This window comes from Stylophora pistillata, chromosome 12, assembly GCF_964205215.1.
Source record: "Stylophora pistillata chromosome 12, jaStyPist1.2, whole genome shotgun sequence".
NCBI classification, from domain to species: Eukaryota; Metazoa; Cnidaria; class Anthozoa; order Scleractinia; family Pocilloporidae; genus Stylophora; species Stylophora pistillata.
In genome coordinates this window covers 21,409,193-21,425,855 of record NC_142530.1, presented here as the reverse complement: position 1 = coordinate 21,425,855, position 16,663 = coordinate 21,409,193, and the positions used below count along the sequence as shown (strand labels likewise).

Sequence of the window (16,663 nt, the reverse complement as noted above, 5' to 3'; positions counted from 1 at the left end):
GGTTTTAGGGTTGCCCAAAAGGAACTACTGTTGGCGGTTTTCACATCATTTTGATTTCAGTATCAACAAGAATACAAACAACTATTCTTACAAACAGGGGTTCTTACAAACAGGGGTTCTTATAAACAGGGGTCCTTACAAACAGGGGTTCTTACGATCAGGGGTTCTTACAATCAGGGGTTCTTACAAACAGGGGTTCTTACAAACAGGGGTTCTTACAAACAGGGGTTCTTACAATCAGGGGTTCTTACAATCAGGGGTTCTTACAATCAGGGGTGCTTACAATCAAGTGTTCTTACAAACAGGGGTTTTTACAAACAGGGGTTCTTACAAACAGGGGTTCTTACAATCAGGGGTTCTTACAATCAGGGGTTCTTACAATCAGGGGCTCTTACAAACAGGGGTTCTTACAATCAGAGGTTCTTACAAATCAGGGGTTCTTACAATCAGGGGTTCTTACAATCAGGGGTTCTTACAAACAGGGGTTCTTACAATCAGGGGTTCTTACAATCAGGGGTTCTTACAATCAGGGGTTCTTACAATCAGGGGTTCTTACAATCAGGGGTTCTTACAATCAGGGTTTCTTAAAATCAGGTGTTCTTACAATCAGGGGTTCTTACAATCAGGGGTTCTTACAATCAAGGGTTCTTACAATCAGGAGTTCTTAAAATCAGGGGTCTTACAGTCAGGGGTCTTACAATCAGGGGTTCTTACAATCAGGGGTTCTTACAACCAGGGGTTCTTACAACCAGGGGTTCTTACAATCAGGAGTTCTTACAATCAGGAGTTCTTAAAATCAGGGGTCTTACAGTCAGGGGTCTTACAGTCAGGGGTCTTACAGTCAGGGGTCTTACAGTCAGGGGTCTTACAATTTGGGGTTCTTACAATCAGGGGTTCTTACAATCAGGGGTTCTTACAAACAGGGGTTCTTACAATCAGGGGTTCTTACAAACAGGGGTTCTTACAATCAGGAGTTCTTAAAATCAGGGGTTCTTACAGTCAGGGGTTCTTACAATCAGGGGTTCTTACAATCAGGGGTTCTTACAGTCAGGGGTTCTTACAATCAGGGGTTCTTACAGTCAGGGGTTCTTACAATCAGGGGTTCTTACAATCAGGGGTCTTACAATCAGGGGTCTTACAATCAGGGGTTCTTACAATCAGGGGTCTTACAATCAGGGGTCTTACAATCAGGGGTTCTTACAATCAGGGGTTCTTACAATCAGGGGTTCTTACAATCAGGGGTCTTACAATCAGGGGTCTTAAATCAGGGGTTCTTACAATCAGGGGTTCTTACAAACAGGGGTCTTACAGTCAGGGGTTCTTACAATCAGGAGTGCTCACAATCAGGCGTGCTCACAATCAGGCGTGCTCACAATCAGGCGTGCTCACAATCAGGGGTCTTGCAGTCAGCGGTTCTTACAATCAGGGGCTCTTACAGTTAGGGGTTCTTACAATCAGGGGTTCTTAAAATCAGGGGTTCTTACAATCAGGAGTTCTTACAATCAGGGGTCTTACAATCAGGGGTTCTTACAATCAGGGGTTCTTACAATCAGGAGTTCTTACAATCAGGGGTCTTACAGTCAGGGGTTCTTACAATCAGGAGTTCTTACAAACAGGGTTTCTTACAAACAGGGGTTCTTACAATCAGGGGTCTTACAATCAGGGGTCTTACAATCAGGGGTTCTTACAACCAGGGGTTCTTACAACCAGGGGTTCTTACAATCAGGGGTTCTTACAATCAGGGGTTCTTAAAATCAGGGGTTCTTACAATCGGGAGTTCTTACAATCAGGAGTTCTTAAAATCAGGGGTCTTACATTCAGGGGTTTATATCAGTGTGTTTTATATGAAGGAATGTGACCAGACGTTGATATTGATCGTTGTTCCTTACGTTCAGGGGTTTATATCCATGTGTCTTACACGAATGGGCTGTGCCCAGATGTTGATATTGATCGTTGCTCCTTACGTTCAGGGGTTTATATTGATGTGTCTTACACGAATGGGCTGTGCCCAGATGTTGATATTGATCGTTGCTCCTTACGTTCAGGGGTTGATATTAGTGTGTCTCACACGAGGGGGTTTTCCCAAATGTTGATATTGTTCGTTGTTTCTTACATCGATGGGTTTTAATCAATGTGTCTTACATGATGGGCTGTAGGCAGATGTTGCAACTTATCTTAGTATCTTACGGTTAGGGGTCTGTGTTGATCGTAACTCTTTACATACAGTGCGTATTCTGTGCCCAGATGTTGATATTGATTAATTGAACTTAAAATGTCACATCTATGTTAAACGTAGGTCCAGTTATTTATTGCGATGGTAAAATGTTACATCTAGGGGTCTGCGCGCAGATGTTGATATTGTTATGGAGAGCGCCCATATTTTTCTAGAGTGCGTTGCGTTACGTAATTATTAAAAATAGAACGAAGAAGTTTCTAGAACATTTAGTCATGATGACTAAGCGAGAACTTTAAGGAGAACCTTCTAGAACCGTGACTCAGCATATTTTTGTTATGATGTAATCATAGTGTAATGTTTCTAAAAATAGCAATATTACAGATCTCTAGAACATTCTAGAACTTTTCTGAAATATATATAAGGAGTCACGCTAGCTTAAAGAGGGAGGCCTTTTAGTGAGCTATAACTGCTGTTGCGAAGAGCCCAGAGGAGCGAGAGCCGGACAGAGTTGTTTACTGGAATTGAAAGCCGTGTGGAAGGCTACGTGAGAGAAAGAATTACGGACGTCGACAATTTGTTAAAGATTTTCAAGAGAACTGTGAGTTGTGCGGTAGTACACTGAGATTTAAGTGATATTATTTGTAAAGGGCTCTAAGTTATAAGGATACTGATTGTATTAGTATTTATATCGCTCCGTAGCTAAGTGAAAAAGATAGTTATTCTACTGGTTGTCGATATCGCTTCGTAGTTATTACGTCAGTCAATAAAGTAGTTGAGTTGTACGAGTTATATCTTTCTGGCGGTTTGGAAAATACCGTAACAATATCGATCGTCGATCGTGAAGGTCAGAACCGTACTTGACATCCAGGGGTTTTATATTTGTACCTCTACATTGTCGCTGTGTAACGATGATGATTTACATAAGGGGGTTTTGAATAAAATGTCATGGTAGTTTTATATAAGGGTCTGTTCCCAGCTATTGATAATGATCCACAAAACTAAGCCCACGTTATAGCTAAGTTTTCCACGCATTTAAAACTCAATCAAGGGTATATTAGATATAACACTAAGTTCACATTGTAACAGAGTAATGCCTACCTTTGAAACTGAACAAGGCGTATACCTGAAAGACTTAGATCCCGTCGTATCTTTGTAATGTGTGCAATTAACACTGCAGTTAGCACACACTGGAAATAAAACTAAGCTTGCATTATTTGAGAGTTATGTGTGTATTTTAAACTAAACTAGGTGCATACTGGATACAAAAACTAGCTCACACTGTAACAGGGTTATGCATGCATTAAAAACTGATCATAAGCACACAATGGAGACAAAAGTAAACTCATATTCGTATGATGCACGATTCTCACGGTAGAGAGCGCTATTTATGCAATAGCGAAAATCAGACCTGAAAAAAATCAGGCCTGTACGGGATTCGAACCACTGACCTCTGCGATACTAGTGCAGCGCTCTGCCAATTGAGCTAACAAGCCAACTGGGAGCAGGCCGTTAAGTTTATTCGTAATAAACCCGTGATGATAAATCAAATACGGTGAATAAAAATATATGAACTTCATATATTCACCGTATCTGATTTATCATCACGGGTTTATTACGAATCAACTTAACGGCATGCTCCCAGTTGGCTTGTTAGCTCAATTGGTAGAGCGCTGCACTAGTATCGCAGAGGTCAGTGGTTCGAATTCCGTACAGGCCTGATTTCTTTCAGGTCTGATTTTCGCTATTGCATAAATAGCGCTCTCTACTGCGAGGATCTTGCATCATACGTATCTATAACCGCAGTTCAAAATATATGAACTTCATATATTCACCGTATCTAAACTCATATTGTAACAAAGCTATGCGTACCACTTAAAACTCAATTAAGCTCAGCGTAAACTAGAGAGAATACCGAGCTCACATTGTAACTGAGTTATGAGGCCATTTGAAGCTATATCACACATACACTGGAAATGGCTAAAGTCATAATGTGAGTTATTTTCGCGTACATAGAACAGAACAAGGCATTTACCAGAAATACAACTATGAATAGAGTTGTGCGAGCATTAAAACTGAACCAAGTTTAAACATAAATCAAAACTAAGTTTAGATTGTAATAAAGATTTGCGAAGAATTAAAACTCAATTAGTAAATATGAGTTAACATTACAACAGAATCATGCACATATTTAAAGCTGAAATAGACCTACACTAGAAAAACAAATTAAGTTAACATTCCAACAGAGTTATAAATGCAGTAAAAGCAGAACAAGGGGTACACTGGAAAAATTTTTCCCCCTTTCAGCTTTGAATAAGGATTTAATGCTAATGGAAGTTATGCTATTTAAAGTAACACTTGAAGGAAATTTTTCAGACCACAATGAGCGCTCGTAGTCGTTCAAATCATTGCCTATGTAAAGTAACGCGTTTAGAACATTAAGATGCTATCATGATTTAACTTACATAAACATAAAAAAATCCTCTCCACAACACTTTTAATTGCTTAATATTTCAGCTGTTTGGAAATGAAAATATTCCTTACAAAAATGCGTGTGTAAGCTCTTTTTGTCGGTAAAGCTTGTTATATTTTAAATTGAAAAATACATATGGGCAGATTTTTCTTAAGCAATACGCAAATAGTTCCCTAAAACTTAGTCTTTCACCAAAGAAAATGTTTCTAAAACTAGAAATGGGTATTTGCTACAAAAAATGGGTACTTGCTACGTCAAATGGGTATTTCCTACGGAGTGGCTTTTGGGCAATAAAATCGTGTAACTGCGACATATAAATTCAAAAAACCGGTTTAACATGTTTACTTTCACAAGCGCAGAACTTTCCTACAAAAAAACGCATTTAATGTAAAATAGAATGATTTTATAAAGAAAAAATATTATTGAACTTCTCAAAGAGTTTTGACTTGATAAGTGTAGTTGATACTATACGTGGGAACGGGGTTTTGTTCTAAAATTAAGATGGTGTGGAAAGTAAAATATTCCATATCCCAGGCGGGTTTTATAATGATAAAAAGACCTAGAAGACCTTTAAAGTCCGTCAAAATTTTTTATTTTTGTGATTTTTTTGATGGATGTACCAAAGATTGATTATTTGCTACGTTGGTCGTGTTTAGATTGATATACTGATTGAAGATTTCGTATCGGTCGGTAACTTTCAATAGATGTATTATAAGTGAAAAACAGAATGAGATATTTCACTGTTAAAACGGGTAAATATTGGAAAATTTTAAATTAAAAACAGAAGAGGAGAAAAGGTAGCAGATACCTAGCCATGAATCTGGAGAGAGAGAGAGAATTAATGTCTCCACTATTCAACATAGGTATGGCAGTTGCATTGCACGCTCAGACACCCACAGGCAGCTAAAACAAAAGCTAAAATTTTTAATCCCCGCGACGAAACGTTCAGGATCTAATAATTATCATAGATATAGAAAGTAAAACTTTCGACTTCCAAGAGAGCGACTCATGTGGTTGACGTAAGATATAGAATTGTCTTTATTGTTGATGATTTTAAAAAATAGGTTCTTCTATTCTTTTTAAAATTACTGCTGGGGAAAGATCGGTACTCTGTTTTTAGATGCATTCGTCTGGTAATTCCAACCATAAATCGAAAATGCAAACCAAACACCCCAAGTACTAAGAAAGTTTTATTCCGCAACTGAATTGTGTCCTGCAAGCCGCGATTTTTTTATATTTTAATTCTTCGATTCAGATGGAAAGAAAAGTTTCATTGTTCCCCAGTTCCATACAACATATGTCTAAAGAACAGTGGGTATTCCGGAGAACGTGATTTAGTCAAAGACATCTGAAACAATTTTCATTTCAATTTTCCTTTAAGTGGAAAGTAAGAAGTTCCTGAAACTCGTGAGTTTCCTTGACTTGAAGAGTGTGGGAGGATGAAATAATTTTCAAAAATAGAGCTCTTCTGTTACTAAGGATTTCTAGTATTCCACCTTGTATGTTTGCGGTAAATATATATCTGACGTTTAGCTCAATATATTTACTTTGTTAAGGAAATCTTATAGTAATGGAAGCTATTTTCTAAGCGCACTAGATATTTTAAATTAGTGGTGATGAAAACAAAGCATTAAAGCATTGAACCGTTTAACAAAATTCAATTTTCAAAATTTTTACACGACAAACGATTCGATCCCCAGAATCTCCCTATAAAACGAGTTCGCAGGTTTTTGTTTTCTTTTCAAGGCGATTAGAACTCTTGGCTCTTTCTCCGTGCTTAGTAAATATGCCACATTATTTAGGCTATGTTATCCTAAGTTGATAATTCAAAAACATTTATTCTTTCATGGTCCTCCTGATGCAGTATCGTTACTTGCATTCTTCTTCGCTACTCTTTATTCTAGTGGTTGACATGGCAAAATTAAACAAGAATCGATTTTAGCGAAGTTTAACGATTTCGGTATGATTTACATAAAAACATTTTCCATGCTTTGCTGCTTACTTAAATAAACAAAGTGACAATAACTGTTCAGTCAGGTGTAACTCGTTGCGTTACACGTTTTCACGTATTGTTTTTGGGATAGCAGGAGGCATGCTGTCAAAAATAGAAAATTGTAATTTGTAGGTGCTCCGGTGAAAAAGCTTTCTCGTTTCACCTTAAACGTTTATTTTCAATAAACCCGGTTACACTGCCGAAGAAGAGTTCTGACCTCGTCTATTTTTCGGGTAATGGATCAGAGCTTGAAGGATCGGAACAGTAACTGTGCACTTTCACCCGGAAGTAGCTTTCCCATTGACGTTCAATGTCTTATGACCAGATTCGATCCACCCCTTTATTTTGTTTACCTCAACAGGAAATCCTTTTCTTAAGTAGAATGTAAAATAACTTTAAAATAACATTCTTAAGCTTTTAATTTGAATTTAATTTAAAAGTAAACTATTTTGTAAACATCAGCGCTTTTAAAAGGATACGCAGACTTAACTGCTGCAAGCGTTCGCACCAGTTGGTTCGAATTAGCACATGAATAAATGTATTGTCAAGACAAGGCCGGAAAACACTGCGTTAAAGTACTATTGTGTTTTTTGGGCGCTGAATGGAAAGTTTCCTCTCGTCGAATAGAGGAAGGCTCATGTAGTGCCTATTCGTCAAAATCTATATTAGAAGTTTAGAGGAAAGGGAATAGCCCCGAAAATAGTTTTGAAATTACAGCGTATATATAAGAAAGGTCAAAATGGTATGCGTATGACAAACGAACACAGTTAAAAGCACAACTTGGTACATCTTGGTGTAAAATGGCCGGCGCAAGACTAATGGTAAGTCAAGGTTTTTCTAAGGGTCTCTTGATTCGTGTGCGCCGCCAAGCATATCTATGTTTTCTTTCACTGTTATCATTCTAGCTTTTACTCATCGTGATCGGTTTTTCTTTTAATTTAAAGTCTAGAATTTTTCCGACCCGAGGAAAGCTTATACTAACTGATATCTTAAGGTAACCGTCCGTTCACTAACCATAAGTGGATATCGGTGATCCAAAAGAAGTTTGTTGAAATCATTAAAAGAAAGAACTTATTAATTGGAGTCAGTACAGTTTAACTCGCGCTGCCTTTTTGTAACATCCTGATTCCATCAAAGTGTTGCAGTTTTTTTTTATTATTATAAAAATTCAATGCTTAAACATTCCAAAAATCGTGTTTAGACTCTACGAAGGAGGCGTTTGTTAGCCAAAAACATATCTACAGTATTTTTCTCTTTCTTCTTCTTATTGGTCATTTTTCATGCAACGGTGTACTTTCTCATCATCTTTGGGCCGAGATATTTTGAAGGGAGCTTAGTCTTCCAAGCCATAGGTTTCAGTCACCCTAACGTGTCTTCTTGCTTATTTGCTGAAGCCGTTCAGTGCGGTCAAGATTATATTCCCGCTCTTAGCAAAGCTGTCTATTGAGCTCAAATACTTCAGCATATTCAGCCCGTCCGTGGGCGGGTAACGAAATCCCTAGTTAGAAGTTAAAGTTTCGAAAGTTCCATATAGGATTCTTATAAATACTCATGGGTGTTCTTGCAAGTCTAAGTGCTGAATAAGTGGTTTGATTTATTTACGTAAAGCCGGCGACGTACCTGGGAATTTTTTGTCGCCGATCGCGGTGAATTTGATCCAAATGGCCGATATCTGGTATGTTAGATATCTATTTGATCCAAATGGCCGATATCTGTTATGTTAGATATCTAAGATTTATGCGCCGATCACATTGATCGGTGAATAAACTCTTCAGGTGTGTCACCGGGTTAAGGATAGCTTGATCATTCCTCATAAAGTCAACATGATGTATTCGCACTAGCCTTTGAAAAACTAAGGAGCTGAACCATCAGACCAGAGCAATCAATTCTTTAATTTCCATCCATATTTCTACTTTTTATTTGTTCATTACTTAGTTGACCGGTTGGTTAGTTCCGCCTTCCGGTTAGAAAATTTGGATCAACGGATTAAAGAGCTCAACTCTATCATAAGGTTAATCCACTTAAACCACATGTTATTCTACTGACTTCCTCTATCTTTTCCTTGTCAACATTTTAAGGTTTTGCTAGTTTTACCCTGTCTGTTATTTTCGACGTGCAATGCGGAATACAAATTAGAGATAACAAACCACACATTAAAAGCGTTCAGGAGACAAGGCACAGCCTGTTTCCTCAAAGCTGAGCGGATTGGGGATGACGGACCTTTTAACGTGTCCTTTACTGGAATGTCTACAGGTCCCGGAACAGGTGAGTATTTATTGTTGTTAATTGGCGCAGTCAATCATTCTCATCGGTAAACCAGAAAATTTACAATAGCTGATATAAAACTGAATGTCAATAAATGGGCTAAAATCATATTGATGTGTAAATGTTGAACATCTGCTAGAGCTTTAAATTGCAACGCCCCAGGGTACCGGAGAGCGGAACCGAAGTTATTTACTGAGTATGTTCCTCTTTTGCTGAGTGCTGTAATACTCACGGTCTTTTTCTTTTTCCCTCTCCATACTTTATTTTTTGCCTTTGATATACCATCAATCACAATCGGATGACGGGGGGGGCTTGCCCCCAAATGGTTCACCCTCTAATGAAGGTACGATCAATGATGGTATGAAAAATACGCGGTTGTGTCTTGGGAGGGTCAGGATGGTAGCTTTGATGAATTCTTTTTACAACACAGAGCTTCACACATTTCACAGTGCCGTCCGAAAAAAAGTTTTCGAAATTTTGTGATAAAAGCTAAATTTAATTGCTATTCTCGACCGAGATTGTACTAAATCCTAAATGTGCGTTACTGTAATCGACGTTACGGTTCCTCTGCCAATAGGGTAAGCGCCTCTTCTGCTCTGAATTAACTCTCGCTGTTTATATCATTGTGTATATTTGTAGGTACAGAATTCCTCCTAAAAAAACGCCCTGATGGTTATTATACAATTCATCCAGCCGATTGGCCGGAGTATATGCTGGCCATTGATGGAGAACGATTGGTCGCAAAGGTTAGTGCGGCTTGAAATTAAAGACGACAGAATAGTATCTCTTACGTAAAAATTAAGTAGTTTTCAGTGTGAAGTATGAAACAAAATACGTAAAAAGATGGATGTAGACAGATAAAATTGCCATACAAATGGCGAAGTCAGAACCAACCCTTGCACAGAAAGATGTTCAAAGGGCGCAGTTGTGTTCTTTTTTTTATCATTTATTTATTTATTTATTTATTTATTTTTTCGGAAACAGCGCACTTAACAAACCTAAGCATTTCAATAGTCCGTGTGATGCACCTTGGACAACAATCTTACGCTCTGATTGGTCCATTCAAAAATAGCATGTCTTTCCCGCGCTCTGGCTGGTTATGAACTATATTAAGCTTCTTTTAATTATTACTGATGCTTTAATACTAGACTCTAAGTGATGTAACAGGCTGGGGGATATAGTGGATTTAAGTCCTATAAAGTTACCTTGCTCTTTCTTTTTATCGGCAGAAAGCACATAATTCTACGGCGGAACTGACGGACAAAAACTATCAATTTTTGATGAGGGATCACCGGCTCCTTTACCTTGATGATGAAACAGAGGACGATGTGACCGATGTTCTAACAGTAATAGTCTCCAGGGCCGATGGCCGCGCGATCAAAAGTTCTGAGGCTGGGCAGGTAGTTTGGAATTCTAACTGGAGGGACTGTGGAACATGGATCTATATCAGTCCTTAAGTAATTACTCCACTACGACATTCTCCGATTGATAGGCAAATTCATTTGTATGTATATAACGTTACGTTCATTCACTTGCCTCACCCCTGGTAGTTTTATTTTACAAAAGTATTCAAGCACATTTAGTTAGTAAAACATAACAGCAAAATAGTTATCAAAAAGCGCATTTCCAATGAGTATCGAGAGGCACGGGGACGATCAATGTATAAGACTGAATCATGAGGAGAAAATGAGAACTCGCTGACTTTGATCGCAAGAAAATAACTCTTTTAGGTGAGGAGTGTGAAAAAAAGCGAGTAACCATGTGACGAATGGTGTCACTTTCGCATTTGATTGGTTGAGGGAGTGACGCAATCGTGGTGATGAGAGACAAAAGCAATACACCTTAATGAGATTTTCTATACTGGACTTTGTTATGCACTTCGAAGTTAGATAATAACTTCTTTGCGCTGAGATATGTTAAATATTAAGAACAAAAAATAAGGAGATGCAAAGTTAAATTAAGATTTAAAAAAAATGTCAGTTCTAAAGTAAAGAGTAATTATTTTAATAGAACCCGCCGGATATGAATTGACAATCACCTTACAAGTGAAATGCAACGTAATACTATGTATTTGAGATGAAGAATATATTCATGTTGTGCATGCTATCGACGGAGATTGAGTTTTTATGTTTATGCTGTATAATGATTTCTTGCATTCTTTGCATGATTGACGCAGATAAGTCATTACTGTAGGTATTTAAAGACATGATTTATTTAAATAAAGTAACCTCGACTTTTACGTGAAGATTTCGACTGATTTAGATTGAGTCACTGTCAATATTGTCTGGAATAGAAAAGTATATATTTATATGTATATAAATGTGATGGTAGATTCTACCTTGGCATAAAGTGCTCAATGCTGTGTTAGCAGAGCTGGGTATACATTAGTTAAAGAATCAAAGAGGGTCCATCGATTCTCTATTACTCTTAGTTTCGCGCCGAAGCGCTCGTCAGACAGAATTTCGCATTCGATATTAGTATATAGATGATCAGTTTCGTAAGGCCTCTACCATACCTAGAAGTGATCTACTTGGGACTCATGCCGGATCTAAGAGGAAATTATTCCCATTTGTGACCACATTGAATCCAAATTCACCTGATGTAAGTCGCATCATTAGAAAACATCTGGGTATTTTGGAATCCAATCCCAAGTTAAAAGAGCTTTTTCCTTCAAATTCCATCACAGCATCCTTTCGCAGATCTAAAAACCTTAAAGAATTGTTGGCGCCATCCTGTTATCGCCCTAACATCGAAAGCGAAGGGGTTGCCGAGGTCAATGGATGTTTTAAATGTAATAGAACAAGATGCGATCTTTGTCGCAACTTCTTGGTTGAATCTAATTCCTTTCTAAGTTTTCAAACAGGCAAAAGTTACAAGATACGATCGAAACTTTCCTGTGATTCTAAGAACATAATTTATTTGGCTTCGTGCAAGAAATGTCGCCTACAATACATTGGTTCCACAACAACTTGAAATGACTTTAGGGTTAGATTTCGCAACCACAAGTCTGCTATGGTCACTAAGAAAAAGAGCTGTGAAGTAGCGGTACATTTGAACAAAACACCACATGATTTAAGCGATTTCTCATTCCAATGCATTGATCAAGTGCAGGCAACAGTAAACAATTCAGGTAACATCGAGAAACTTCTAATTACCAAAGAAGCATATTGGAGCGCACAGCTGTTCTCTCTGGCACCCCTCGGCTTGAATAAGCGCCAGGAATTTCACTCCAAAAAAAGAATAAACTATAATTAATGCGGATAATTTTTTCAAATTGGGCGGGCATCAAAGGTTCCAGTCTCAGCGTTAATTGGGAATTTTAGTACAATTCTCGCCTTTCAAGTCAACGCTGGTTCCTTTACATTTTCAGTAGATTCGACAATTTTTCCATTTCTTTTTATAGTGATAATTTTTTACGTAGTAATTACTGCGTTTGTTTATATGTGTAATCGCGCCCTATTTAAATCTATTTAAGGAATATTTAAGTCATTGTATTACAACTGATGAAGGTCTCGGACCGAAACATTTTTTATTAAACTTTTTAGACTTTTTATTGAGTATATGTCTTCCTTCGCTCGAAGTTGTCCGTCCTCGTGTGCCACACTACTTCTCCTATATATATATATATATATATATATATATATATATATATATATATATATATATATACCGTCACGATGCCTCAGTGTGTATGGAGTTTAACTGATGAGTGGATCAACTTTTGTTGGTCTACGAAACAGGCTGTATTAAAATCCATATGTGCGTCACTTGAGTAGTCCATTTGCTACTGTAATCGCTCCTTCATTGTCGAGCACTGTCATGGATCCTACGTTGCCTATTTCGCTTACATATCTATATATATATATCCAAATTGAGCACTCTAACTAGGATGAGTCATTGCTCTGCAATTGCGCATGCTCGCTAGTGTACTCTAGTTTGAGCACTCTGGCATGGCTTAGACGATACCACAAAGGTTGGATCGTTTGGGGTGACCATACTGGTTCTCCTCCATCCTAGCATTAGCACTGCACTGATGAGGCCCAGAAGGCCGAAACAGTACTGTCTGCAGTTATATATATATATATATATATATATATATATGCAGTTATATATATATATATATATATATATATAATATATATATATATATATAGTGGTTAGTGGAACTCTCAGGCCAGCAAAGGTGCACCGCGCCAGGAAGATCGATAAAGATTCGCAGTCCAAACCTCACAGCAAACACAAACGTAGAAAGTTTAAAAAAATTGCGAGGATGGACAACTTCTGACGTAAAAAATTTAAAAAATTTTAATAAAAAACGTTTCGGTCAGAGACCTTCTTCAGTTATTTACAACTTTTGAAATAAAAAAAGATCATTAAATAGGATCGAAGTGCTAAGGATTATGTAATTACAGATAACGAGTAATGAACTGGCGCTAACAAAAAACCTAATTACAAAGAAAGCAATGGACAAAATACAAGAAAAAAACCCTAAAAACTAAGAGATAAGAATACTAAATATGTTAATATGAGTGGCGTAATCAATTGCAAAGAAGCAATGCGGCAAGCATTAAAAAAGGGAACGCCCACTTTTAACTACAACTGTAAACCGTAACAAAATCCCAAAACAAGGCCTTTGGAGCCCGAAAGGGCAAATTAGCAACAAAATCCCTGGAGGGGCCCTTAAAAGATACTAATCATAATAAGATCCCTTGGCGGGGCCTCTGAGTCCAATCCACACCTAAAGAGCCGACAAAATCCAAGAAAAGGGCTTTGAACGATCAATTAGTAGCGGCTAATACAAGATGAGAAATTAATTATAGCAAATTCTATTTTTCGAATGAAATTCCTTTCTTTTATTCAAACCATGGGGTGCCAAAGAGAACAACTGAGCACTCCAATAAGCCTCTTTTGTGATTAAAAGCCTATCGATATCTACAGCGCCACTAGGTACAGGGCCTGTACCTGATCAATGCATTGGAACGAAAAATCGTCCAGGGTGTGTGGGGTTTTGTTAACTACACACCCTGGACTTCACTGCACTGATGAGGCCCAGAAGGCCCAAAGAGTACTGTCTGCAGTTATATATATACATATATATATATCTGTATTTTTTTTTAGCAAAACAGCATTCTAAACCATGTTGTTTGCGATCAGCTCTTACGCGTCCCTTCCCTACGATTTTTTCCTTTGATTACGATTTGATCCCGTCAACAACTCACTACGATAACAAATCAGAGTAAAGAAAATTGAGCTTTTAATGAACAGGAGGATAGCATTTTTCACATAGTTCCATTGTTCTCTCGCATTTATTTAAAAAATTATCCATTACTACAGCTTTCTCTCAAACTGGAAGTCCCTTTTACATTCTTTTTGCCTACATCAATTGAGACCTTCCTATGCACATTCACAGGGATTAGACAGCCTTTGTGAATTACTCTGTGGTAAATATATATACAAATTTAAAGAGGAGGACAGGGTGACTGTAAGAGCCTAACTCTTACCGTAAAGGAGGTTCTTACTAAGTCTACAGTATTTGCTGTTAATCAGATATCGTCGCCCTACCGGCTTTGGTACTTAAAGGAATTTGGTCAAAATGATTTTGTTCACCTCTAAAAATTAACTTAAAAACATTTCTAAAATCCTCTTTAAACAAAGTGTACAACAGAGGATTGACAAGGGAAGTTGCAAATCTCATAAAAAGAAGCAGAATATTAAGTGCTGGTGGAAAGTGTATCACTATATTCTCATCATGGAAAATCGAGCTAAGGAAGTACGAAAACCAACCCAAAATAAAGGCGACAATCATTGAGCCAAGAATGGTCACGGCGCGTTTTTGTCCCCGTTTTTGCCAGGCTCCCCTCGAATTCCGAATATGAGACAACTGTCGGCGAATTTTTCGCAGTTGCCCACGCAGCACCAAGAAAATGTGTCCATAAGCAGCTGCGAGGAGTAATAAGGGAAGAGCAACAAGCCCCACAAAACAACTGTAGCTGTAAATCACATCACTGTAAAGTTCATTGGGTGTTTGAGTTGACCCAAGGCTGATCCAAATCAGTTGTACAAGCGAGACAGCCAAAGAGAAGGTCCAAACAAATACCATCAAGACCCCCATTCGTTGTTTGCTCACGATCCTATAGTATCTCATGGGGTAGATGATCATCACGTACCGTTCAAATGTCACGACGAGAAGATGTAATATTGTCGAAATGGCAATAAATCTGGAGGCCAGATCCATTGCAATACAAAAGCTAAATCCGTCTGACACAATCAGATTGCAGGTAAATATCAAAGGAATGGCGACAAGTCCTGAGAGTAGATCAGAAAGTGCTAAACAGGCTAAGCATAAGTTTGTCACTGTTTGGAGTTGCTTGATTCTGCACACCAAAGCGATCACAAGAGAATTTGCAACGATTATAAGGCAGGATAGAACGCCTAACAGTACGAGAGGGAGATAATATTCATGTAGTTTTAGCATACCCTGTGTGCTGTTTGGTTCTTGAGTTGTGTTTTCACTGGAGTTGTTGAAAAGATACGTAGGGTTCATGGTGTCGTTGACTCTTTACCTGTTTAATCCTGTTTCTTGCGTCTTAGTACGGTCTTTCAAAACAAAATCGGAACGTTACCAGACGAATTCAAAGTGTTCGACCTCGCTCTACGAAAATTGACCAAAAGACCTCAGACTGTTTTTGTTTTTTTGTTTTTAAGCAGGTGATCAACTCTTTCGATGGATTTGCGTCACTCCTACTTAAAAGAGGAAAAAGAGAGAGATAAGTAATCAACGTTTTACTTTGAGATTGTTTTGCATAACATTTCAAATAGTTGACTGAAAGGCAATTCATTATAGCAATCTTATGCCCCCATTCACACAAAAAATATTTTTAGTTAAACGAGGTTTCACTGAATAAAAGTCAGCAATAGAAACTGAAAAACCATATTTCGCTTAGAGTGTTCCATTGTGCTAAATTTTTAAAATAAAAACAAAACATTAGTTTAAGCAACTTAAAGGAAATAAAAAACCGTGTTTGGAACAACAGCTTAGGATGTGTTCTAGATTTGGCGTGAAAAGGGTATTTAGTGAAAGTAGTACTTCCATTACCATTTTGATTGCTTGGCGAAATTTGCAATTAATCTAATTTTTTTTTTTAAGTTGGATCTCTGCGATCAAAAGCTGCTATAAAATCAGACAGATAAGTCGATATCAGTTCTATGAAATTACGTACATGCAAAACGTTATGCATACTAATAGTTGAGGGCCGGATATTTAATCCCAACAGTGGAGACAGTTTTAATTGAGTGGAAAAAAAATTGAATGTAACTTCGAAAAATAAGCCAAATTTCGGGTACAATTTAAAAGAAACGGACACTATTAAATTTTTCGAAGAACACAAAAATTGCACTCTCCTCATAGAATAAAAGGGCCCATGCCGAGAGTGCAAAAGTAGAAAGTAAATATGCCAAATGAAAACGAACTTCGTCAATCACTAGTACACGATTATTGATCTTAGTGCTTATGCTTTCGCTTGTGTCAAGGGCGCTCTCACGGTGAAATGAAAGCTAGTGTGCTTGTGTGTATACGTGTACTTGTGCTTGCGTCGCTAACGAAAATCAACCTTCATGATATAAATCTTAAGGGCGACGAGAAATGTTCGGTTCATTCGCCACGCGTTTGGTATCGTAAGTTATTTTTCATCACTCGCTGATGATATAAAGTTCGAGAACTATGCTTGCTAAATTATTAAAGTTGCAAAAATGCTATGAA

At 37.7% G+C, this 16,663-nt stretch overlaps 2 protein-coding genes across 2 annotated transcripts; one reads left to right on the top strand and one right to left on the bottom strand.

Annotated features, from left to right (window-relative positions):
- The first annotated feature begins 7,402 nt into the window (after positions 1-7,402).
- Positions 7,403-11,149, top strand: LOC148719236 (uncharacterized). The gene is made up of 4 exons (XM_088741923.1): positions 7,403-7,460; positions 8,718-8,904; positions 9,544-9,650; positions 10,134-11,149. Exons 1-4 carry the CDS (start codon positions 7,440-7,442, stop codon positions 10,359-10,361), a joined length of 543 nt encoding a protein of 180 aa, XP_088598049.1. The 5' UTR covers positions 7,403-7,439; the 3' UTR covers positions 10,362-11,149.
- Positions 11,150-14,135: 2,986 nt separating this feature from the next.
- Positions 14,136-15,769, bottom strand: LOC148719235 (histamine H2 receptor-like). The gene has a single exon (XM_088741449.1). It carries the CDS (start codon positions 15,446-15,448, stop codon positions 14,444-14,446), a length of 1,005 nt encoding a protein of 334 aa, XP_088597575.1. The 5' UTR covers positions 15,449-15,769; the 3' UTR covers positions 14,136-14,443.
- Between the last annotated feature and the right edge of the window lie 894 nt (positions 15,770-16,663).

Coding starts and splice junctions, on each gene's coding strand:
- LOC148719236 (XM_088741923.1), top strand. CDS start 7,440: ATGGCCGGCGCAAGACTAATG. Junction 7,461..8,717: donor TGGCCGGCGCAAGACTAATG/GTAAGTCAAGGT, acceptor CAACATTTTAAG/GTTTTGCTAGTTTTACCCTG. Junction 9,651..10,133: donor GAGAACGATTGGTCGCAAAG/GTTAGTGCGGCT, acceptor TTTTATCGGCAG/AAAGCACATAATTCTACGGC.
- LOC148719235 (XM_088741449.1), bottom strand. CDS start 15,448: ATGAACCCTACGTATCTTTTCAACAACTCCAGTGAAAACACAACTCAA.